This window comes from Lynx canadensis, chromosome D1, assembly GCF_007474595.2.
Source record: "Lynx canadensis isolate LIC74 chromosome D1, mLynCan4.pri.v2, whole genome shotgun sequence".
NCBI lineage: Eukaryota > Metazoa > Chordata > Mammalia > Carnivora > Felidae > Lynx > Lynx canadensis.
In genome coordinates, this window is record NC_044312.2 from 20,874,101 (window position 1) to 20,899,520 (window position 25,420).

At 39.0% G+C, this 25,420-nt stretch overlaps 1 protein-coding gene across 1 annotated transcript; it reads left to right on the plus strand.

Annotated features, from left to right (window-relative positions):
- The first annotated feature begins 1,770 nt into the window (after window positions 1–1,770).
- TMEM225 (transmembrane protein 225) lies at window positions 1,771–4,498 on the plus strand. Its single transcript, XM_030331308.1, is given in 5 exon segments — window positions 1,771–1,948; window positions 2,564–2,629; window positions 2,632–2,709; window positions 3,190–3,324; window positions 4,272–4,498. Coding segments are annotated over 5 exon segments (684 nt in total).
- The last annotated feature ends 20,922 nt before the right edge of the window (window positions 4,499–25,420 follow it).

Below are 25,420 nucleotides of genomic sequence, written 5' to 3' on the forward strand. Positions count from 1 at the left end.
ATGTAAGAGCATAATAATATAAGTTGCCATAGTGTGCTCTTATGCTATGACCCTCTTGGTCCTTCCACTACACTAGTCCCCAAGGGTCAAGGGTCAAACAAATAGGTGATTCTATGGCAGTTGGCAGCCCTAACAGCAAACTGGCCCTGATAAAGAAAGGAAAGGGGAAGGGGGGAGCTCATTTTCAAGACTACCCGAGGTGCTGGCTGCTGAGGCTCGCCGTTCCTGAGAGATAAAGGAATTGCCCTGGACGCAGAAGGGAGTTACCAGCCCAGGAACAGCCTGCATTCCAGGGCAAACTGAGCTCTCTTGCTGCACTCAGGATGACTCCAAAAGCCACACCAGGTCCAAATCTCCTGGTGGTGTTGGCTAACATTTCTTTTCTTGCAACTACATCTCAGCTCAACCTCTCCTCAAATCTGCTTCCTTAAACACTGGCAGATGTGACTCTTGGCTAAGTACTCCCCAATAAACTCTCCACACACAATTCTCTGCCTCAGAGGTGCTTTTCCAAGGAGTCCAAATTAATACTATGGTAATTGCCTACATGTCATTTGTTATGTGCCAAGAACGCTTTTTAAGTGCTTTACATTCCTAAACTCATGCAATCTTTTTACAAAATTCTTGTGTAGTAGGAAGCATTATTATCTGTAAGATCACAAAACTGCTCACCGGTAGAGCCAGGATGTAAAGCCAGGATCGTGAGTCCATTTTCTTAACCACGGAGTCTCCCTTGTGAGATTAAATATATTGAGCATTGTTTTTTACAAAAAAATTTAAAATAAAATATACCAAGATATGTACAGAGGTCTGGAAGAAAGAAAGCACAGCATGTTTGAAGCAATGAAAGAAATCCAGTTGGCCCATGGAAAGGTCAAAGAAATAGGCAGAGAGAGGCCATTAGATATGACTTTTATCTTAGTTCAGTAAAAGGCTTTTTTTCGGGGTAGGGGGAGGATTTTAATACAAGTCCTCTGACTGAGCTTACTGAATACCATAGTGGCCTACTCAAGGATCCATAAATGTCTTCTCTGACAAGTTACAAAGACAGTTGTCAAGAAATAATGGTCTGGCCTTATAAATGATATTGGAGTGCAATGCTTTGGTGTATCAAGCCAGCTTTTGTGGTTTCAAGGTGCTGGTCTACTTCACAGATGCCTACCTAACTAAACTTCTTTAGGCGTTCCAAATGAGGACACAAGTTTCTCTAAAACATCCTATATTCTGAATGGTCATTCCCTTTTGTGGTACTAGCTGGCTGACTATTCCTGTCAACGATCTTGAATGCCTTTTTCTCTTCACTGATCCCTACCTAATGTCAAGTAATCCTGGAACATATAATCCTAGCTCTAAAATTGGACCTATTTAGTCAGGCATGCCTAACCTCTTTCAAGGCCTCTAATAATCACTAAAGCTGGCAGCTCTCTCTAATATGTGATATTTTATCTCCCTCTATATTGGGTAGCTCTCTCATGACCTGTAGTCAGCCATGGTCCTCCTACTGCACCAGCCATCAGGGTCAAGGGTCAAGTCAATAGATGATTCCATGGCAGTTAGCAGCCCTGACAGCAGGGCAGGCCACATATAGGAGTAGTGGGGGGTGGGATTTATCTTCTTTGGTCCACAGGCTTTATCAGCTCTGCCCCTGCCAATACCTCAGCAATCACTAAAAGTTTAGATTTTGCTCTTCCTCTTGTGAAGAAATAATCAAATCAGAGAAGAGCCATCTGAGATATTGGTGGTGGTCTCGGCTTGAAATCCCCACTCACAATGGGGAACATATCACCCAGAGGTATCCAGGCCACCAACATGGTCTTCTCCTCCTGGGCCTTAGTCTTCTTGGCCATAGGAATCATCATGGAAGAATGGGTTGAACTGACATTGGAAACAAAGAAAAATACAGTAAGCCACAGTCCCTGGATATGTTGCACTACTCTTTGGCCAGAAGGTCAGAACTGCGCTATGGAAAGAGACGGGTGGAGAGGGAGGGTTCATCTTTCCTTGATTTCCATTTATCTCACCGGCTTACTCATTATTATTCTCTGGGGCAACTTCTGCTGGCTGCATTGTACCCAGCTCCATAATCAAGAGTCAAGGCTGACTCTAAAATTTTGCCATTTTGAATATTTTGGAGAAAAGTTTAGAAGCTCACAGACTTCACTGCTGGACATTTGAGAGACATTGGCAGTAGCAGCAGGGTGGTCAGCACATCTAGAACATAAGGGAATAAAAGAAAGGTAACTGGCAACAAGGAAAATAGCTTGTTTTGCCACTGGAGGAGGGCAGGATGAATTATATTTAACAAGAAATCTGTTCTGTGAAAAGAATAGAAGAGAAAGAAACTTACAGAAACACTAAGAGAACAGTTTCTTCTGGTTCTCTTTCCCACTCAGCTTAAGGCCCCCTACCTCTCTATTCTTTCCCCTTGTTCCTCTTTATTATTTAAAGAAATATTTTTACCTCATTCTGATTTTTACCTAGAGAATTGTGGAAATTTCCAGGTGGAAATGAGCCTAGAAAAAATATCTGTCCCTCTTTCAACATAGCGTCTGCTTTCCAACAGATGGCCTGGAAGTGGTCAGGACCATGATGATTTTGGTTCTCATCCTTTCCTTCATCCATAACTTGTTCCTGGGTTGGAATCCACCTACCTGATTCCTCAAACTAAACATACCCTCTTCATCGCTGTCTTCCTCAGTTTCTTTACAGGTAACCTCTTGGCTCCCCTAACACAGGCTTGGAGATAAATTTGGTTTAAGGATCTAGGCTGCAACCATCCTAGTTCTTTGGCTCAGATACGCAGCTTCTGAATTGAATGTACCACTTAGCAAGGTTGGGTTTTTTTTTTTTAAATGTTTGTTTATTTTTGAGAGAGAGAGCGAGAGCACAAATTGGGGAGGGGCAAAGAGAGAGGGAGACAGAATCCAAAGCAGGCTCCAGGCTCTGAACTGTCAGCACAGGGTGCAAGGTGAGGCTTGAACTCACGAACCATGAGATCATGACCTGAGCTGAAGTCAGACGCTTAACCGACCAAGCTACCCAGGGCCCCGATTTTTGAACATAGTGCAGTTGTATGTAGGAGGTTTGGAAGTCAGGCATATCTTGGGTTAAGACTTGAGTAGAAGAGCCAAAGTTCCTTAGAAGGGATTCCCCCCCCCCCCCCCCCGCCTTCTTTTGTCTGGACATTAGGTCTCCTTCTGCTCTGTGCACTCCTAATGTATCACCAAAAGCTAAGTCAAGGTAAATCCGTGTACTACTGCAGTTACAAGATCACCTGGATCATTTTCACTGCCTACTTAAATGTCTTCCTCTTTGTGGCCTCTGGTGAGTGTTTTCAGGCCCCTTGATAGGTGATTAGAACCAGTCTATCCCCGTTAGAGGAGAGTAAAAGGATGGGAAAGCGAGATGGGGAAAAGTGCCAATCCTTACATTTTAAGGGGCTAAAGTTCAGGTGACTCACTCTCTGAGGGCAGTTCCTTCAAGGGCAGAGTTGGAGAGGAGGGCTGTGTGAAATATTCAATAAGCTTGCCTCAAGGGCAGCTCTCATTTCTGCCCTTTCTACTGTCTTTCACACCATCCCCACTTCAGAACAGAGATAACCATCCGAGTCATGACTAAGGAGAGTTGCTGATGGGGAATGTTTATTGATGTGGCAAGGGACAGTATACCCTGGGTGTCCCGTGTAGTGTTGAGGCACTTGGAGGTCAGAGACAAGCAATATCTGATGTTACGTGGTCACCTGACAACCCTGGAGACCCTCATTTTCTTAAAAAGTCTTGAAAATTTCATTTGGAATTGCACTCAAAACCCAGAAGCATGTCTTCTTTCAAAATGACATGAACAGGGGCGCCTGGGTGGCGCAGTCGGTTAAGCGTCCGACTTCAGCCAGGTCACGATCTCGCGGTCCGTGAGTTCGAGCCCCGCGTCGGGCTCTGGGCTGATGGCTCGGAGCCTGGAGCCTGTTTCTGATTCTGTGTCTCCCTCTCTCTCTGCCCCTCGCCCGTTCATGCTCTGTCTCTCTCTGTCCCAAAAATAAATAAACGTTGAAAAAACAAAACAAAACAAAACAAAATGACATGAACAGCATTTAAGCTATTGTGGATACACTTCTGGTCTCTTCCACTAAAGCATTCTCCTCTCCAATGGCCTGGGGCAGTTCAAAGGGACCCACAGGGCTTTGGGTTGGAGTATCTCTGCTGACATAGAGGGAAGTATTTCTGTAACTCTCCATTGACCCCTCATCACCCTTCCCTGGCTTCTCTTTTCCCCAGGAGTCCTCTCTCTCCTACAGTACAAACAATCCATCAAGAGCTTTGCCTGCCTGACCATCCTCCGTACATCCAGCAGAGAAATTAAGGACAGACAGGAGTCTGAGAGTTCTATCAAAGTTATTTCCTTACCAGAACAGCCCGCAATGCTTCGTAGTATCGTTCACACAAAGGAAGATTTTCCAAACAGAGCACACATCCAAACACGTCGTGTAACCTGGGCTGTATGATTTGACAATGTATCTTTCAGTGTGTGCTTGTCTTAATAGAAACAGCGTTGTGTGTATGTGCATTGTGTCTCTACAGCCGTGGTGTCTTTGTTTGGCATTATTTAATGCATGTGACTGGGTTAGGGTCTGTAAGAAGATCCGGAAGGTGGTTTGTTCATTTTTATTTATTTTTTTTCGATCCTGACCTGCTGAACAGTTTCTTTTATTTGTTCTCACCATTTAATAACATTTGTTATTCATTTAATAAATATTATCATTAACTAATACTTGCTGTATTGTTAACTCTATCTATACATCACACTTATTTTATTGTGAAATATTTCAGACATTCAGAAAGAATACAAAACATGATAAACACCTGTGCACACATCACTCAGCCTTATGAAATTTTACAATTATGCCCTATTTGCTTTAGATGTTTTCAAATTAAATTTATAGACAAAACGGATGTTCCTCTAAAAAGTTCCCTAATCTCATTTCCCTCCCTTGCTGCTTGTCACAAAACACTTTCAATGATGCATCGCTGATCATTTTACATTCACATTGTCATTTTTTAGAACTTAATGCATCTTTAAAAATTATATAGATTAGCTTTCCAAATCTTCAAAGATCATTAAAAGTCAGACTGTACAGATCATTTTTGCAGCTTGTTTTTTTCACTCAACTGCGTGTATCGTTTTGTTTGACTTCATTCATTGAAACTACTGCTAAGTTTTCCATTGTAGAGATATAATGTAAAATATTCATTCTCCAGTTGATGAAAATCTAGTTGTTTTCTTTTATTCTGTTATAATTAGTGCTGTTATGAACTTTCTTATACACAACTCCCTCTGTCCATGAGCTAGAGTTTCTCTTAGGGTATTTATCTAGTACTAGAATAGCAGAAACTATCTTTATTGGGGCGCCTGGGTGGCTCAATCAGTTGGGTGTTGGACTTCGACTCGGGATTTGTGAGTTTGAGCACCGCATTGGGCTCTCTGCTGTCAGCACAGAGCCCACTTTGGATCCTCTGTCCCTCCCCCCCTTCTGCCCCTCCCCCACTTGCACACGCGCGTGTGCTCTCAAAAGTAAACATTAAAAAAAAGAAAGTATCTTCATTTTCAAGTTAACTAAATATTGACAAAGTGATGCAAAAAATGGCTGTTATAATTTACACTTCTGCCAGCAATGTATGAAAATTCTAGTTTCTTTGTACCTTGCCAGTCCTTCAGTGATCAGTCTTTTTAATCTCTGAACTATCACTGAATTTGCTCACTTTTTAAGAAAATGAGGGTCTCCAGGGTTGTCAGGTGACCACGTAACATCAGATATTGCTTGTCTCTGACCTCCAAGTGCCTCAACACTACACTGGACACTCAGGGTATACTGTCCCTTGCCACATCAATAAACATTCCCTCTCAGCAACTCTCCTTTTCATTTCATTATTGAGCTTTTGGATTTCCTCTTCTCTGAATTACTGTGCTTGACCATTTTTAGAATGAATGATTTGTCTATTTCTTATTGATTTGTAGTTCTTATATATTGGAAACTAATACTAACTGGTTGTGCCTTGGCTTTTAACCTTCTTTATGAGGTTTTTTTGTTTTACAGAGGTATTCAAATGAAATGTAATACAATAGATCAACCTTTCCCTTTTAGTTGGTGCTTTATTGTGTCTTTTTTAAAAAAAATTTTTTTTAACGTTTATTTATTTTTGAGACAGAGAGAGACAGAGCATGAACAGGGGAGGGGCAGAGAGAGAGGGAGACACAGAATCCGAAACAGGCTCTGGGCTCCGAGCTGTCAGCACAGAGCCCAACGCCGGGCTTGAACTCACGGACCGTGAGATCATGACCTGAGCCGAAGTTGGACGCCTAACCGACCAAGCCACCCAGGCGCCCCTATTGTGTCTTATTTAACAATTCCTTCCTTGCTCTCTTTACTCTTATTGGGAATAATCTCTGCGTATTATATAAGGTAAAGATCCAATTTTACCTACTTTCCATGTGGATAACTATCTATTCAGAATATTTTTATGGCTTAATTCCTTATCTTACTGCGTTGTAACATAATCTCCTACATATACTAAATATACATAAAAGTCAGTCTGTTTCTGATCTCCATAGCTTATTCCATTGGTCTATTTTTATATCCCTGCATGGCACAACGATCTTAATTACTATGTAGAGAAAGCAAGTGTTGATGTTCAATATGCCCAAGTCCTTATTCTTGTTCAAAATTATCTTGACTTGTTCTTGGTCTTTGGTCTTCATATAAATAGCAAGACTAGCTTGTATAGTTCCAGAAAAATCCTACTTATGATTTGATTCAGAATCATATTAATTTATTAACTAATTTGGGGATAATTAACAATGCTAATAATATTTTTTCATCCAATGCCAAAATATGATACTATTTATTTAGGTCTTCTTTCACGTCCTTCAATAATGTTTTGTGATTTATTTTTTCCAGACAGATCTTTCTGTTAAGGTTGATTCATAGGTAACCTGCAGTTTTATGCTTTTCTGAATTGAAATATTTTATAACATTTTCTAGTTGCCTATTACTGGTGTAAAGTTGTTGATTTTTTGTCTCTAGAAACTTTACTGAATTCTTATTTTAGTACTTATAATTTTACCTGTATGCTCTCTTAGGTTATCCTTGGAGGAAAACATATTGTCCGCAGAAAAGATGTTCACTTCATTCCAATACTTATATCACTTACTTCTTTTGTGTTGTCTTATTCATTGGCTCAGATCTCCAAGATAAGGTTGAATGCGAAAAAAGATAGTAAGAATCCTTTCTATGTTCTTTATTTTAATAAGAATGCCTCCATAATCCTAATAGTCGATATTATATGCACTGTAGAATTTGTCATATTTGCCTCATCAAATTAAAGGACTTCTTGGGGCACCTGGGTGGCTCAGTGGGTTAAGCATCTGACTTTGGCTCAGGTCATGATCTCATGGTTCGTGGGTTCAAGCCCTATGCCAGGCTCTGTGCTGACAGCTCAGAGCCTGGAGCCTGCTTCAGATTCTGTGTCTTCCTCTCTCTCTGCCCCTCCCCCGCTCATGCTCTGTCTCTCTCTGTCTCTCAAAAATGAATAAGCATTAAAAAATTAAAAAAAAAATAAAGTACTTCTTCTATATCTAATTTGCAGAGTGAGTTTACCAAAAGTAAATGATTAATTTTATTGAAAATTTCTATGCGACTATTGAGATCTGTTGATTTTTTTCCTATTCCAATAATAGGATGTATCTTTTACATAAATTATAATTTGTGAAAATTTTCTCTGTATTTTATTGTGAAATATTTTAAACATACAGAACAAAGTAGAAAGCAATGTGATAACCACTTATGTACCTATTGCCTAACTTTTTAAAACTTTAACTCTGTGCCCCATTTATTTTAGATTGTTTTAAATTAAATTTGCAGACTCATCTGATGTGCCTGTACAAATTTTACCACACCAACTTTCCTCTCTTGTTTCTCATTGTTAAACAGTTTGCATACCTGGGAAAATTCCCGTTTAGTCATGTTTCTCTTAATAAATTGCTGAAATAAATTTTCTAATTATTTTAGAATTCTTGAATCTATGTAAGTCAAATTTGGCTATGATTTCTCTTCTCGTACTCTCTTTGCCCCCTTTATTTTATTTTCATGTGTTATTTTGTTTTGGTTTTGGAAGAAAGTTTGAGTAACCTTTTTTGACATATGACACGCATATATACAAGTTCGCAAACGGTAAGCGTATAGCTCTTTAAATGTTCACAAAGAGAACACCCCTGTGTAATGAACACTCAAAAAAAGAAACAGAATCTGAACAGCACTCTAGAAGTCTCCCTCATGCCATTTGAATATAATATTTCATATTATTGTTGTAAATTTTTATTATGAATATATTATATGTATTTAAAGTTTACTTATTTATTTTGAGAGAGAGAGAGCATGCTAGAGCATGAGCAGAGAAGTGGCAGAGAGAGAAGAGAAAGAATCCCAAGCAGGTTCCACAATGTCAGCACAGAGCCCAAGGTGGGGCCCAGACTCATGAACCGTGAGATCATGACCTGAGCTGAAATCAACAGTCAGATGCTTAACCAACTGAGCCACCCAGGTGCCCCTCGTGGTAGTGGTTTTCCTTTTTAATGCTTATTCATTTTTGAGAGACAGAGAGAGCACGAGTGGGAGGAGGGGCAGAGAGAGAGAGGGAGACTCAGAATCTGGATCAGGATCCAGGCTCTGAGCTGTCAGCACAGAGCCTGATGCAGGGCTCGAACTCATGAGATCATCAGATAATGACTTGAGCCGAAGTCAGATGCTTAGCTGACTCAGCCACCCAGGCGCCCCTGCCCCTCATTGTAGTTTTGATTTGTATATCGCTAATGATAAGTGATGATGAACATCTGTCCATGTGTCTGCTGGCTGTCGGTATGTCTTCTTTGGAGAAATGTCTGTTCATGTCTTCTGCCCATTTTCTAATAGGATTATTTGTTTTTGGGGTGTTGAGTTTTATAAGTTCTTTATAGTTTTTGGATAGTAACCCTGTATCAGATATGTCAGTTGCAAATATCTTCCTCCCATTCTATAGGTTGCCTTTAGTTTTGTTGATTATTTCCTTTGCTGTGCAGCAGTTTATTTATTTTGTCCCAATAGTTTATTTTTGCTTTTGTTTCCCTTGCCTCAGGAGACATATCTAGAGAGAAGTGGCTGAAGCCCATGTCAAAGAAGTTATTGCCTGTGTTCTCTTCTAGGATTTTTGTGGTCTCATGTCTCACAGTTAGGTCTTTAACCCATTTTGAATTTATTTTTGTGTGTGGTGTGGATAGATAGATAAAGATAGAAAGTGGTATAGTTTCATTCTTTTGCATCTTCCTGTCCAGTTTTCCCAACACCATTTGCTGAAGAAACTTCTTCCTGTTAAATATTCTTTCCTGCTTTATCGAAGATTAATTGATCATATAATTGTGGGTTTATTTCTGCATTTTTTATTCTGTTCTATTGATTGATGTTCCGTTTTGTGCCAGCACCACATTATTTTGATAACTACAGCTTTGTAACGTAACTTGAAGTCCCTAATTGTCATGCCTCCAGCTTTGCTTTTCTTTTTCAAGATTGCTTTGGCTGGTTGGGGTCTTTTGTGGTTCCATACAAATTTTAGGATTCTTTGTTCTAGTTCTGTGAAAAATTCTGTTAGTATTATGATAGGGATTGCATTAAATGTGTAGATTGCTTTGGGTAGTATAACATTTCAACAATATCTGTTCTTCCTATCCATAAGCATGTAATGTCTTTCCATCCTGGGTATCTTATTATTTTGGGTGCAAGTGTAAACAGGATTATTTTTTAAATTTCTCTTTCTGCTGCTTCATTATTGGTGTACAGAAATGAGGCAGATTTCTGCACAGTTGGTTTTGTATCTTGAGACTTTACTGAATTTATTTGTTACAATAGTCAAGATATGGAAGCAGCCCAAGTGTCCACTGATTGATGAGTGGATAAAGAAGATGTATATACAATGCAGTGTTATTCAACCATAAAAAAGAATGATATCTTGCCATTTGCAACGTCGTGGATAGAGCTAGAAAGTATGCTAAGCCAAATAAGTCAGTCAGAGAAAGACAAATGCCATATGATTTCACCCATCTGTGGAGTTTAAGAAATAAAACACACAAGCAAAGGGGGGAAAATAAGAAAGAGAGACAAATCAAGAAACAGACTTTTAATTATAAAGAGCAAACTTGATGGTTACCAGAGGGGATGTGGGTAGGCAGATGGGTAAAATAGGTGATGTGTATTAAAGAGTGCACCTGTTGTGATGAGCACTGCGTGATGTATGGAAGTGTTGAATTACTACATTGTACACCTGAAACTAATATAATACTGTATATTAACTGACTGGAATTAAAATAAAACCTTAAAAAATAAAAGTAATATATATATATATAAGAGGGGAAACTAGCCTCATGAGATATCAAAACAGACTCTAAGCCTTTATATTTAGAAAGTGTGATACTGACTTGAACAGGTAAGAAGACTAGTGAAATAGAATAGAAATTCTAGAAATAGACCAAAGTACATGCAAAGGTTAATATATGATAAAGATAGAATCTCAAATAATTAGGGAAAATTTGGAATTTTTAATACATAGTGTTGGGACAACTAGTTATGTCTTTGGAAAAACATAAAATTAGATTTAAAATTAGACTTCATATCATTTATAAGGATAACTAAATGTAAGAAATAAAAATGTACAAGCATCAGATGAAAAGAGGTGATTTTTCTTTAAGATGGATTTATGGAATATTTTTCAACTATAACTCAAAATTTACATGCAACAGAAGAATAGATTGACATATTTGACTCAATAAAAGCAAAAAAAAAATTTGCATTAGAAAACACCAAAAACAAAACAAAATATTTGCAACATATATCACAGAAAAAGTGATAATCTCCACAATATAAAAAGAATTCTTAAAATTTGGAAAAAAATGTTCAAAACGTAGAAGAAAAGTGGGAAAACATATGAAAAAAAATTCACAAAGATATTCCAAAATAGTTCCTGATGTTCAATCTTACTAATGATAGAGGAAATGAAAATTAAAACCATAATGAAATACCATTTTACATATATCATTAAGTTAAAAAAATTATTTTTCAAAATTAGATACAACCCTAGTAAACACTTTTGGTCAATTTTATAAAAAGCATCAAAAAGTAATTTTCCAGAGGGCCTGGGTGACTCAATCGGTTAAGCATCCAACTTCGGCTCAGGTCATGATCTCACAGTTTGTGAGTTCGAGTCCTGTGACAGGCTCTGTGCTGACAGCCCAGAGCCTGGAGTCTGCTTTGGATTCTGTGTCCTTCTCTGTGCCCCTACCCTGCTTGCACTCTGTCTCTCTCTAAAAAATAAGTTAGATGTTATCTGGATATCAAGACCTACCAAGACAGCATGAAATGTAGTCTTTACACTGATTTCACCACTGGATACATATGTAAAAGTCCTAACATTAATACCAACAAACAAAAACAAAGCACCTTAAAGTGTCACCCAGAAATTTTAGAATCTATTTATACTAGAAACTGTACATAAATTAATTTCATGTAAACTGATCCAATTATAAATATTGATAACCTCAATAAAATAAAGCAACCATCAAAAAAATTTCAGGGGCACCTGGGTGGCTCAGTCAGTTAAGCATCTGACTTCAACTCAGGTCATGATCTTGGGGCTTTTGAGTTCAAGCCCCACGTCAGGCTCTGTGCTGACAGCTCAGAGCCTGGAGCCTGCTTCTGATTCTGTCTCCCTCTCTCTCTATTCCTCCCCTGTTCACGCTCTGTTTCTCCCTCTCTCTCAAAAATAAATAAACGTTAAAAATATTTTAAAACATTTCAAAATATTTAGTAATCTAGTAATAAAGTGATCTTCCCTCACAAGGAAAAATAAAAACCATAGGTATTAAAATAAGCGAAAGAAGACAAAGCTTTTTGCTCTCACCATTACCTAATATCTTTCTGGATTTATCGCTAAATTCAAATCAGTGAAATATACATAAATGTATTAGTTTAAAAACAAGTAAAGCTAGGATATACTGGTATGAGAATTGATAAGACTTTTCAATGAAATAAAATCAAATGTTGAAACAAATCTTGATACATATAAAAAAACTTAGTGTATGACAAAAAGTATATCACAAACCAATAGCAAAGGTATAAGTTACATAAAAAATAGAGTTTGGAAATTTAGCTTCTTAGAAAAACATTAATGCTTCACTTAAACTTCCAGACTCTCTATAGATTTAAATGGAAAATAAATAAAGGAACAAAACTGAATAAAATCTAGGTAATCTAGGATGCATATTAACTGGGAAAGGCCTTTCTAAACATAAAAAACAAATTATGAAATAATATTTAAAGCACAAAAAAGTGGGGGCACCTGGGTGGCCCAGTGGGTTAAGCATCTGACTATTTTGGCTCAGGTCATGATCTCATGGTTCATGAGATTGAGCCCTGCATGGAACTCTGTGCTGACACCACAGAGCCTGCTTGGAATTCTCTCTCTCCTCTCTCTGTCCCTCCCCTGGTTGCATGTGCTCTCTCTCTCAAAATAAATAAATAAACATTTAAAAAAAAATTTAAAACACGGCGTCTTGACCATTGAATAGTCAAGAACGTAATAGTTTATATCAATTATAAACACATATATTTAAATATATACATGCCTAGTTACATATAAATATTCATGCACATGAATATGTAAATGTGTGTTTATTTATATGTAAATACAGCTTCTCTTCTTAAAATAGCACAAAAATAAGAAAAAGTATACAAAAACAACGCACGGGAAGTCTGGGAAAGGAACAGAAAAAATACTAATATCAATATGAAAGTCTTGGAAGAATTTTGAAATGACAAAAGAAATACTACCCTCAATAATAATTTAAAAATATATTAAAATTATATTTTTAGAAATTCTATTGAATATGATGTAAAAATTGATAATATCTCTTAGTGGCAAGAAAGTGATGAGCTTGGATATCTCACATACCTGAATTGAAATAAATTTTCTGGAAATCAATATACAACAAGCATTTAGTGGACTTTGCATATCTCTGAAGAATATGTTCTAAGTTGTCTACAAATTTGAGGATTTTGTGCAGTATATAATTTTCCTCATGAATATGCATAAATATTATCAAATATACAAATGGTCTTTTAAATCTTTAACAAGAATAATTGTGCAAAAACTAGTTGGTAGAGGATAATAAAGTCTGATTAAGGTATTGGTTCAAGGTAGTTGTCTGAACTCTTTCTTTTTCAGTGAATTTGTCATTGGTTTATTTTTTTGCATTTAAATCTTTGATCTGTATAGTAATTTGGCATGGCTGTAAAATAAGATGCAAGAGAAAGATGGGAAAAGAGAATTTGCAAACAAATAATTACAAATTTAATCTTTGAATTACGGGGCTGTGAGGTGATATAGAAACATCTCCAAACTAGAGGGAGAGCAGTTAATTTATCCTACAGGGATGGTTTACTAAAGTCATTGCCCTTCCCATGGTCTGGTCCTTTATGTGGTCCCCTGTGACTTTTGGCTTGGGAGAGCACCTGGCAGGTTTGCTTACCTAACGCCTGGTATTTTATGTCTTGCTCTGTCAATAATCCCTTTGCACTAAAACTAGCAACTTCTGTTCCCCAAAGCCCTCTCAAAGGCCTGATGGAATCTTGGCAGTATTAAATATTTTGGCCTGAATTTATATATCGATCATTGGGATATCTTAAGAGGGAAGCTCCAGGTAAGTGAGCCACAGTTATTTCATGTATTTCTTGGGCTTTTTCTCATTCTTTAGGGATATTCAAGCCTGAAATTATCCATTGGAGAAACACGGAACAGAATTTAGTCGTTGAGAACTTAGCAAGTCATTTTCTTTCTCTGTCCCTCAAGTCTAACTGAATGACCTTGTATTAAAATCTAAGACCATTTTCTTGCTATGGTCTCCCCACTTTTAGGAGGAGGAATAAGATTTATGATTAGACTAAGTAGTTCCTTTCTGTTGTTGTTGTAGTTTATTGATTTTGAGACAGAGAAAACGTGAGCTGGGGAGGGGCAGAGAGAGAGGGAGGGAGAGAGAGAATCCCAAATAAGCTCCACACTGTGAGCACGGAACTGGATGTGGGGCTGGAACCCATGAACCGTGGGATCATGACCTGAGGCAAGCTGTAGTCAGACACTGAACGGGCTGAGCCATCCAGTAGTTCCTTTTTATTTTATTTTATTTTATTTTATTTTATTTTATTTTATTTTTCCCAACGTTTATTTATTTTTGGGACAGAGAGAGACAGAGCATGAACGGGCGAGGGGCAGAGAGAGAGGGAGACACAGAATCGGAAACAGGCTCCAGGCTCTGAGCCATCAGCCCAGAGCCCGATGCGGGGCTCGAACTCACGGACCGCGAGATCGTGACCTGGGTGAAGTCGGACGCTTAACCGACTGCGCCACCCAGGCGCCCCCAGTAGTTCCTTTTTAATCAGCAACACGTGTTGACTTAAATAGAGTAACTGAACAAAAAGTTCACGCATTCGTGATTCTCTTAGCCAGGGAAAATTCACAAGCTTTAAGTCATTACTTAATTTGAATGTTCAGGGGTGTCTGGGTGGCTCAGTTGGTTAAGCATCGGACTCTTGATTTAGGCTCAGGTCATGATCTCACAGTTTGTGGGTTTGAGCCCCACATCAGGCTCTGTGCTGGCTTCATGGAGCCTGCCTGTGATCCTCTCTTCCTCTCTCTCTCTGCCCCTCCCCTGCTTGTGCTCTCTCTCTCTTTCAAAGTAAATAAATAAACTTAAGAAAAAATAAATTGAATGTTCAAATGCCACAGCTGGGCAGTAATAAGCCTACGTTTGACTCCCCCATTCCCCCCGCTCATAAACTCTAAAACAGGAACTCTTTAACCTGACATTTACCTTTTCCAATATTATCTCTTATCACTATTTCTATTTTAAGTTAGACATTTTCACTTTACTCAGACATTCCTTCCACTGTCACATCTCTACATATTTTCTCCATCTGTCCCTTTACCTCTGAAGTGTATCATTTCTGTTCTACCCTATTTCGGTCACTTAAAAATCCTTTCTGAATTTCAAGACCTAGCTACCATTTACTTACATGCAAGATAGTGCTATCTAGCAGTCTTCCACTAGGCTTTGGGCTAAAAGCTTTCCGTATGTTATCTGACTTCACACTTAACCCGATCCTACAGGGTAACTGTTATGATGTTTATTTTACACTATAGAAAAGTACAAGGTAGGCATCGTTGCTCCCATTATACAGATTAGACTCAGAACAAGAGACTTTGCCCAGGTGTTCGCAGTTAATGGGCACCAAAGCAAGGGTCATTACAGATGGTGCTGGATACCTGCTATCTCCTCTGTCAAAAATTGATGGTATAGTGTTGGCAAATATTAGTTACTGAGCACCTGCAGAGATCCCAAAATGAATGAAACATACTCCTGTCCTTGAGGAGTCACAGTTCTTTGGTCCTCCAAGGAGAAGGGATATTTTCCTCCCAGTAAGGCTAGATCTAAAATCTTTCGGAGACATTTATCACATTTGAAATTTATTCTTTGATTTAACACATTTTTTTATTTTTTAAATAAATTCTACACAACACGTGGGGCTCGAACTTATGATTCCGAGATCAAGAGTCACATGCTGTATTGACTGAGCCAGCGAGGTGCCCCAAATTTATTCTTAATTTATATCTTATTTTTAATTCACAAAGTGGTTATTTCCTTGTCTTTCCATCTAAAATAATATACATAACTTGCACACTATAATAAACAACTGAACCATTACGTTTTAGTTGCTGGCTCTCTCTGCTTCAAACAAAACATTCTGAGAACAAATCATCACCGAATTGGATGGAATAGAAAATTCTCACATGTATGTATAGAATTGTACCTAACAATGTGTGTTGAAGAAAAGCCTCCCGTGCCAGTCAAAAATCTGAAATCTACCTTGACATTTCTAGTTATAAAATTTATTACAGTGAAGATCCCATAGAATCTAAGGAAAGGTTTCAGATATGATGAATTAGAGTAAAATCTTCTCCATCCTGTCCTATATGTAATAGTAAATCTGCTTAAAATCAGTTTGGGGAAAAAAATCTTACCTTATTTAGGACATTAATCATATCTTGTTTCTGTAGATACCATACTTATGATGCCTCAGTGAGGCAAACTGAGTATACTTTTTACCATTTTCATTGTACTGACAAGAAAACTCAAGTTGAGAGAGGTTAAGAAACTTTCCTAAGATCACATACATATATCAGCAAGAAAGTAGAACGAGAAGCCAGGCTCTCTGATACAGTTTGCACAGGAATACGGGCTTTTGTCAGGCTCTTTACAGGACCTTGGATTCAAACTAGCGTATTCTCTGTTGGTCCAGGCAGAACGTCTCTAATTCTTCAAGATTTTGTGGCTGATCTTACAAAGTGTTTTGTATCAGAAACAAGATTTTTTGCAGTCATTGCTTACAATTTCCTAAATAACTATTTGGTGTCAGGGAGATATTGATAGGGAATTTGAAAGCAGCACCATATCATTGTAATACAATTAGCTTTGAAGGTTATTGCTCGATTTTCATAAATGTCGTTGATCAAGTTCATTTTGAGGTCAAAATAGGGCTTTATCCTCTTTCTTCTTTCTTTCTTTCTTTCTTTCTTTCTTTCTTTCTTTCTTTCCTTTCTTTCTTTCTTCTTTCTTTCTCTTTGTTTTGCTTTTTTCTTTTAAGAGACAGAGAGTATGTGAGAGGTAGAGGGAGAGAGAGAATCTTAAGCAGACTCTGCCCAGTGCAGAGCAGACAGGGGGCTCCTATCTCACAACTCTGAGTTCATGACCTGAGCCAAAAGGTCATGACCTGAGCCAAAGGTTATTATTTTAGATGTTTAACTGACTGGGCCACTCAGGCACCTCATCTTTCTTTGTTTTAACAGTGTTGTTCAGTGGGGTGCCTGGGTGGCTCAGTCGGTTGAGCGTCCGACTTCGGCTCAGGTCATGATCTCATGGTTCGGTTCATGAGTTTGAGCCCTGCGTCGGGCTCTGTGCTGACAGCTTGGGGCCTGGAGCCTGCTTCAGATTCTGTGTCTCCCTCCCTCTCTGCTCCTCCCCTGCTCACACTCTGTCTCTCTCTCAGAAATAAAGATTAAAAAAAAAATCTTTTTTAAGTGCTGTTCAGTAGAACTTTCTGTGATGATAGAACCATTCTGTATCTGTACTGTTCAGTATGGTGGCCCCTAGCCACATGGAGCTATTGACAGTGCTTGAAATGTGTCTAGTGCATCTTAAAAACTGATCTTTCAATTTAATTTTAATTAATTTAATTTTAAATTGTCACATGCGGCCAAGGGCTCCTGTATCGGGCAGCACATATTTAGAAGATTATCCTCATTGGAGCTGAACTGTTTCAGAAAGGTGGGGATTTGAGTAGATAGTAAAAAGCCTCCCAACTAATTTTTTTTCTAGTTTTTCCCTATATCCTCCATTTTCTGGTGTTTCATTTTACTTTTTTTATTATAACATTTCCTTTAACTTTTCTTCAGGTGTTATTGAAATACATTTACTACAAATCATATAATAGAGAGCACAGTTTTCTATAAAGTAGGCACTCAGTTGGTTGGATATAGTATTATCTTTAGACTCAGGCCACAGGGACTCTTGCCCAGACCACTTATCTTCACAGGGACAAGGCATCAGAGGGACCACGGTAAAGCGCCTGTGAGTAAATCCTAGACACGGTAAAGTGCCTGTGAGTAAATCCTAGAATCCACTATTTTTCCAAGAAGTCTTGGTTCCTCTTATTAGAGACTGCATTAGAAACCAAGGTCCGAGTGCCATGTGTTTTTAGTACTGGGACCGAGCAAGGGAATATAAGAGTGTTTACTTATCCATGTAGGTACACATGTCTATAAATGTTTCAATATGTAACCATCTGTATCTTTATTAAGATAAACACCAGATCCTACTGGTGACTCCCAACTCTAGTCCATTACAACATGGGTCATTCTAGCCTTTTTTTTTCTTGTTTACACTTTCCCAACAGTGAGAAACCTGACACTTTACCATAGCCATTCACTTAATTGTTCAATTCCTGTATACATGTAGAGTGGGGCCAGAATTGTTATCCTATAGCTCCAGGGAAAACTACTTTATAACCTACAGTGCAATGCCTTTGTATAGTTACCTGCTTTTTAGTCTTACTGACTGAACTCATTTCCAAAATTACTTAGGTCAGTTCCTTTGTCCCTCCCCCTCCTCAGTGAGGTTGTTTCATACATTTGTAATACAATTAGATTGTTTTGTAACATTGTGCATTTCATCCTGGGATCTCATGACCTGTTAAACGATTTTTTTTTTTGAATGTTTATTTATATTTGAGAGACTGCAAGCAGGGGAGGGGCAGAGAGAGGGCGACAGAGGATCAAAGTGGGCTCTGTGCTGACAGCAGGGAGCCTATTGTGTGGGGCTTGAACTCATGAGCTGTGTGATCATGACCAGAGCCAAAGCCGGCTCAACCAGGTGCCTCTCCCCTACAGTGATTTAAAAAAACATTTGCATACATTAAAAAATATTCACATACATTAAGGTTCAATTTTTGTAATGTGAAAGTCTATGGGTTTTAACAAATGCAGAGTGTCCTGTATCCATCCTTACAGTATGAAACAGTGGTTTCACTGCCCTAAATACCCACCTTGTGTTTTACCTATTGAACATTCTTTTTCCATAAACATGATAACCACTGAGCATTTTATCATCTCTATTTACATTTCTACCTTTTCCAGAATATCATATAATTGGAATCATATTCTCTGCCTTTTTCAGACTAACTTTTTTCACTTAATAATACGCACTTAAGATTCATCCATGTTTTTTGTTTGTGTTTCATTTTTGTGTGTGTGGTTTGACAGCTCATTTCGTTTTATCACTGAATAATATTCCATCACACAGATGTACCCCGTGTGTTTATCTATTCATCTATTGAAGGACATCTCGTTTGCTTCCAGATTTTGGTGATGATGAATACATCTGCTATAGACATTTACGCAAAGGTTTTTGTGTGGGCGTAAGTTTTCTAATCAGTTTGATAAATACCTAAGAGTGCGACCCTTGAATTGAATGGCAAGACAATGTTTGGCTTGGGAAGAAAATGCCAAACCGTCTTCCAAAGTAGCTGTATCCTTTTTGCATTCCCACCAGCAATGAATGAGAGTTCCTGTGGCTGTCATAACCAGCAACTGATATTGTCAGCTTAAAAAAAAAATTGTAGTCATTTTAACAGGTGTATTAGGTATATTTTTTCATTGCTGTTTTAGTTTGTAATTTCCTAATGACAAATGATGTTTAGCATCTTTTAATATGCTTATTTGCCATCCAGAGATCTTCTTTGGTGGGATATCTGTTCAGATCTTTTACTCATGTAATTGGATTGTTTGCTTTCTTGCTGTTGAGGTGTGAGGTCTTTGTATATTTTGGGTTAGAATCTTTTACCAGATATATTTTGCAAATATTTTAACCCAGTTGGAGCTTACCTTTTGATTTTCTTCATAGTGTCTTTTGCAGAACAGAGCCTTTGTTTTTAATTTTGTATTAAAATTTTTTTTTCATGTTTGTTTGTTTGTTTATTTATTTATTTAGAGAAAGAAAGAGAGACAGCATGAGCAAGGGAGGGGCAGAGAGAGAGGGAAAGAAAGAATCCTAAGCAGGCTCCATACTGTTGGTGCTGAGCCTGACGGGGGACTCGATCTCACAAACCTTGAGATGATGACCTGAGCCAAAATCAAGAGTCAGATGCTTAACCAACTGAGCCACCCATGTGCCCCAGAAGTCTTTAATTTTAAGAAAGTCCAGTTTATAATTTTTTTCTTTTCTGGATTATGCTTTTGCTGTTGCATATAAAAACTGATCACCACACCCCAAATTATATAAACTTTCTCCTATTTTTTTGTAGAAATATTATAGCTTGAATTTTACATTTAGGTCTAGGTTTCATTTTGAGTTAATTTTCATGAACGGTATAAAATCTATACAGTTTCTTTTTTGTATACGGATGTCCAATGGTTCCAGCACATTTGTGGAAGAGACAATCTTTTCCCCATTGAATTTCCTTTGCTTCTTTGGCAAATATCAGTTGTTCATATTTGTGCATGTTTTTTTTTTTTTTTTTTTCTGGACTGTCTATTATATTCCATTGGTCTATGTTTCTATTTTTCTCTATTTAGTGTCATGCTGCTTTGATTATGGTAACTTTATAGCAAGTGATGAGATCACTTAGTGTGAGTCACCCAAGATTGTTTGTCTTCACTATTGTGTTAGCTGTTTTGGTTTTTTGCTTTTTCATATAAATTTTAGAATCAGCTTACTGACATCTACAATATAGCTTGCTGGGATGTTGATTGAGATTTTGTTACATTTATAGGTCAGAGTGATGTGGGGCTGCTGAGTGAACAGTCAATAAAGAATGTTCCTGAGACATTTTTGGTGCAAAAAGACGTTTTGATTAAACTACAGGGGCAGGACTCATGGGCAGAAAAAGCTGCACTGTGATCGTGGGCAGTGATTGTTTATACACTTTTAAGTTGGGGGGTGGTAGAGATAAAGGAAGTCTCTAAAGAGATTTTCCTACATTAAAGAACACTTACAGGATCCTGGAGGTCTGGCTCTCATTAAGCTAAGGTGGCCTTTTGCCTCTAGCAAATCATTAAGGTAGCTAGTGAGTTCCTTGAGAAATAGCCACTCTCTGCCTCAGGTATTTATCAGTGGGCTGCAAGTTGTAAGGAAATTTAATTGTATCTACATTTCCTTTGCCTTTGTTCTCCAGATCAAGAGTCTTCTCATTTCCTCCCTCCCTGACTGGATTGAATTTTGTACCCTCCCCCCATTCATATGTTAAAGTTCTACCCCTAGTGTCTCAGAATGTGACTCTATTTTAAGACATCTCCTTTACAGTGGTAATTGAGCTAAAATGAGGTCCTTAGAATTGGCGTTAATGCAATGTGACTGGTGTCCTTACAAAAGGGAATATTTGAAGTCACAGGCCATGTGAAGATGAAGGCGCAGATGTAGGTGATGCTTTTACAAGCTAAGGAATGCCAAGCATTGCCAGCAAACCACCAGAAGGGGGCCTAGAAACAAGAAAGAGAGTCACTCGCAGCTCCCAGAAAGAACCAGTTCTGACAACAACTTGAGCTGGAACCTTTACCCTCCAGAACTGGGACAATACATTTTTGCCGCTAGATCACTTAATTCGGGGTGCTTTGTTATGGCAGCCCTAGCAAACGAATGCACTCCCGTCCCTATGACATTGCTGTCATCCTTTCACTTACTCATAACTTATTTATTTATCCGTAACCTAATGTATTGTTAGTTTTCTTTTAAGAATAAGAAAAAGTTAAAAAGCTATCTTCTCTTCATTTATTCTTTCTCTGACACTCTTCTTTTCTTTATGTCCGTGAGGAATAAGCCCTCTGACCCGGATAAAGGAGGGACACAGAGCCTGGGAGCGCAGTGAAGTGAGGCTGTCGTCAAGGTTCTCACACAAGCGGGTGTCTGATGGACAGGCACACTCAGGGTGGTTAGGCAGACAATTTATCTCCTAGCGTGCAAATCCCTCCCCCGATTCCTCATTGGCTGAGTGCTACAGAGGCTACAGCCTTACCCGGAAGTCTCCTATGCTCACGTAAGGCCAAAAATATTCTGATTGGATCAAAGGAACATTTCCTGGGGTGAGGTAGAGGCTTTCAGTCCCTCCTTTGTTCTTTGGCGCATGCTCATTGCAAAGCTTGGGATAATAAGCCTGAGAAACAGAGAGGGGAAGGAGAACCAGGAAGTGGAGTGTCCAAGGGCTTGGGACTCCGTAATGGGGAGCAGTTTCATATCTGTTTCCAATAGGCTGTAAACCTACTGTTAGTTAGGCAACACAGCTTTTCTTTGTTTGTTTGTTTTAAATTTTTAAATGTTTATTTATTTTTGCGAGAGAGCGTGTGTGCAAACTCACACCTGCAGAAGAGGGGCAGAGGACGGGCAGAGAGAGGGTGACAGAGGTTCTAAACGGGCTTCACGCTGTGGGACAGCAGAGAGCCCAATGTAGGGACTGAACTCAGGAACAGTGGAATCATGACCTGAGCTGAAGTTGGAAGCTTTAACGGACTGAACCACCCAGGCGCCCTTGGTATGTCTGAAAATGAATCATCTCCCTTACTTCTCACAATGTAATCCAACTTTCTGATCTATATCATTTTCTTTCTCTCTATAATAACTCCTTTTTAACATTTCTTGCAGGGCAAGTCTGCTAGCGATGAATTCTTTCAGCTGTTATTTGCCTGAGAAATTCTTTATTTCCCTTTAATGCTTAGAAAATAATTTTGCTGGATTTAGACTTCTAGACTGGTGTTCTTTTTTTTTTTTTTAAGTTTATTTATTTATTTGAGAGAGATGGACACAGCATGAGCAGGATTGGGGCAGAGAGAGAATCTGAAGCAGGCTCTGTGCTCTCAGCACAGCCTCCCGGATGGGGGGCTCGAAGTCAGGAACTGTGAGATCATGACCTGAGCCAAAACCAAGAGTTGGACGTTTAACCAACGGAACTACCCAAGCGCCCCTAGGCTGGTGTTCTTTTTCTCTCTTTCAACACTTGAAATGTATCAGTCCACTTATTTCCTGTTTTCTTGGTTTCTGACAAGACTTGCCTTGTAATTCTTATTTTTGTTCCTCTATTGTTGACAGTTTTTTTCCTCTAACTTCTTTCAAGATTTTTCTCCTTGTCTTTGGTTTTCTGTTGTTGAATATGACATACCTAGGTGTATATTATATATATTTCTTTATTTTTGGTATTCTGTTTGGTGTGCTTTGGCCTTCCTGGATCTGTGGTTTCATGTATATCATTATTTTCAGAACATTGTCAGTGATTATTATTTCAGGTACTTCTTTTACTTCATTCTGTTGTTCCTTCTGGTCTTCCGATTACATTATGTTGCATCTTTTAAAACTATCCCAGGGGCGCCTGGGCGGCTCAGCTCAGTTGGTTCAGCTTAGGACTCTTGGTTTTGGTTCAGGTCATGATCTCGAGGTTTTGTGAGTTACAACCCCACGTCGGTCTCCGTGCTCACAGCATGGAGTCTGCTTGGGATTTCCTCTCCTTTGCCCCTCCTTCACTCCCGCTGTCTCTGTCTCTCTCAAAATAAATAAATAAACACTTAAAAAAAAAAACTATCCCCAAATTCTTGGATGCTTTATTCTGTTTTTCTTTTCCGTTTCTAGCCTTTGCATTTCAGTTTGGGAGTTTAAGCTTACTTATTCTTTCCTTGGCTGTGTCCAGCCTACTGAGGACCCCATCAAAGCATTCTTTATTTCTGTTACAGTGTTTTGGACTTCTAGTATTTCATTTTGATACGTTCATAAAATTTCCATCGCTCTCCTTACAGTGCCAATGCAAGTTGCTCACTTTCTCTGTGGGAATCCTTAACACAGTAATGAAAGCTGTCTCAACTTCCTTGCTTGATAATCCTAACATCTGTATGATACAGGAGTTTAGTTCTCTTGTTTACTTTGTCTCTTCAGACTGTGTTTCTGCTTGCCTTTTAGCACGACTCGTGATGTTTTTGTTGAATAGCCCAACATAAAATAATAGGAACCGTCAGGTCACGGGAACTGAGGTGAAGAAACTTTAGCGTGAGAATTGTTGTGAATCCGCCTGGGCCTGGTAGTTGCCGTAGTTGGAGAAGGCACCTCTTGCATTGCCTTCAGGCATCCTGAAGTACTTGTCCTTAGAGTCTGTGTCTTGTGGTTGTTTCAGCTGTAACCCACTGTTTTCACACTGGAGCCCTGCTGGTGTGGAGAGAAGGTCCCTGAAGGAGAGAAGCTTTCTACAGTCTTGTGATTAAACTTCAGTCTTTAGTCAGTCTGCCTCCCTACACTCACCCCCATAGGTGATACCACAAGGCTATAGGGCGCTGAAGGGGGGAAAATGTCCTTCTCCCAGGTGGGATACGGCTCTAGCAAAGCTTTTCGTTCTAGACAATAGATATTTTACTTCTCCTCACACTCTTCCAGTGCTAGGAGAGTATCTTTCGTCATTCTTCACTGTGGAGATCGAACCGTTGAAAGTGTAGGGTTTCCCTAAGATGGCAGCCCCCAGGAGTTTCCCACCGGCATGCTAGGCCACGCTCAGCCTCCAGCAGTTTGTCAGAATTGCTAGTTAGGTGCTCCTCTCTGTGTATGACTCCAGTGTTCTGTGCCAGGTAAGCGGATCTCCACTACGACTTCCTCTTGCCTCCCTTGTCCCTCCAGGGTTTGAGGTAGCGTTTTGCCCTGTAACCTTCAGTCTCTGATGGCTCCGAGAAAAGTCATTGCCTGTCACGCTGTTTAGCTTTTTCTTATTTCAAAGATGAAAGGCTTGACTTCCAAGTTCTTCCCACTGGAAACTGACTGGAAAGCCCAATGTTGTGTATTCGAAACATTTCCTTGAAATGAAGATGAAATAGGAGTGCCTGGGTGGCTCAGGTGGTTTAAGCTCCCAGCTCTTGACCTTGGCTCAGGTCATCTCACGGTTCATGGGATCAAGCCCCACATTGGGCTCTGAGCTGACAGGGCAGAGTCTGCTTGGGATTCTCTATCCCTCTCTCTCTCTCTTTCTCTGCCCCTCCCCTGTTCACTCTCTTTGTCTGTCTCTTTCTCAAAATAAATAAATAAAATTTTAAAATTAAGATGGAGGGTGCCTGGGTGGCTCAGTCAGTTGAGCGTCTGACTTCAGCTCAGGTCATGATCTCGTGGTCCATGAGTTTGAGCCCTGCGTTGGGCTCCGTGCTGACAGCTCAGAGCCTGGAGCTTGCCTCGGATTCTGTCTCCCCTCTCTCCGCCCCTCCCCCGCCCATGCTCTGTCTCTCTCTGTCTCAAAAATAAACATTAAAAAAATTAAAATAAAATAAAATAAAATTAAGATGAAATAAATACATAGAGATTAATAAAGAAAACCAGGGAAGCATGGGCTGAGCATGGCAAGTTCAAGGAACTTCGGGTAGCTCTGTATATATCATTGTGTATGTGTGAGGAGACTATGCATAAAATGATGAAGCTGGAGGGGTGGATAGGTGTCAGAAGGTGAAAGTTCTATGCAAAATGTGTCATGGGTCTTATTTTCGAAAATTTCTCAGTGTTTAATATAGTGCTTAGTAAATAGAAGATGCTTAGTACATGTTTATCGAATAAAGAAAGAACAAAGGCAGGAAAATATAATTGAAAAGTCATAATTAAAATTAAGGGCGGAATGACACGTCACACTTCCATTGAAGAGTATGAAGACATTAATTCTAGAAGTCTCACCAATAGCCAGCTTTTGAACATACTTAAATATACAAAACACCCTTTTTATTTTTAAGGGTTTCAAATGTTG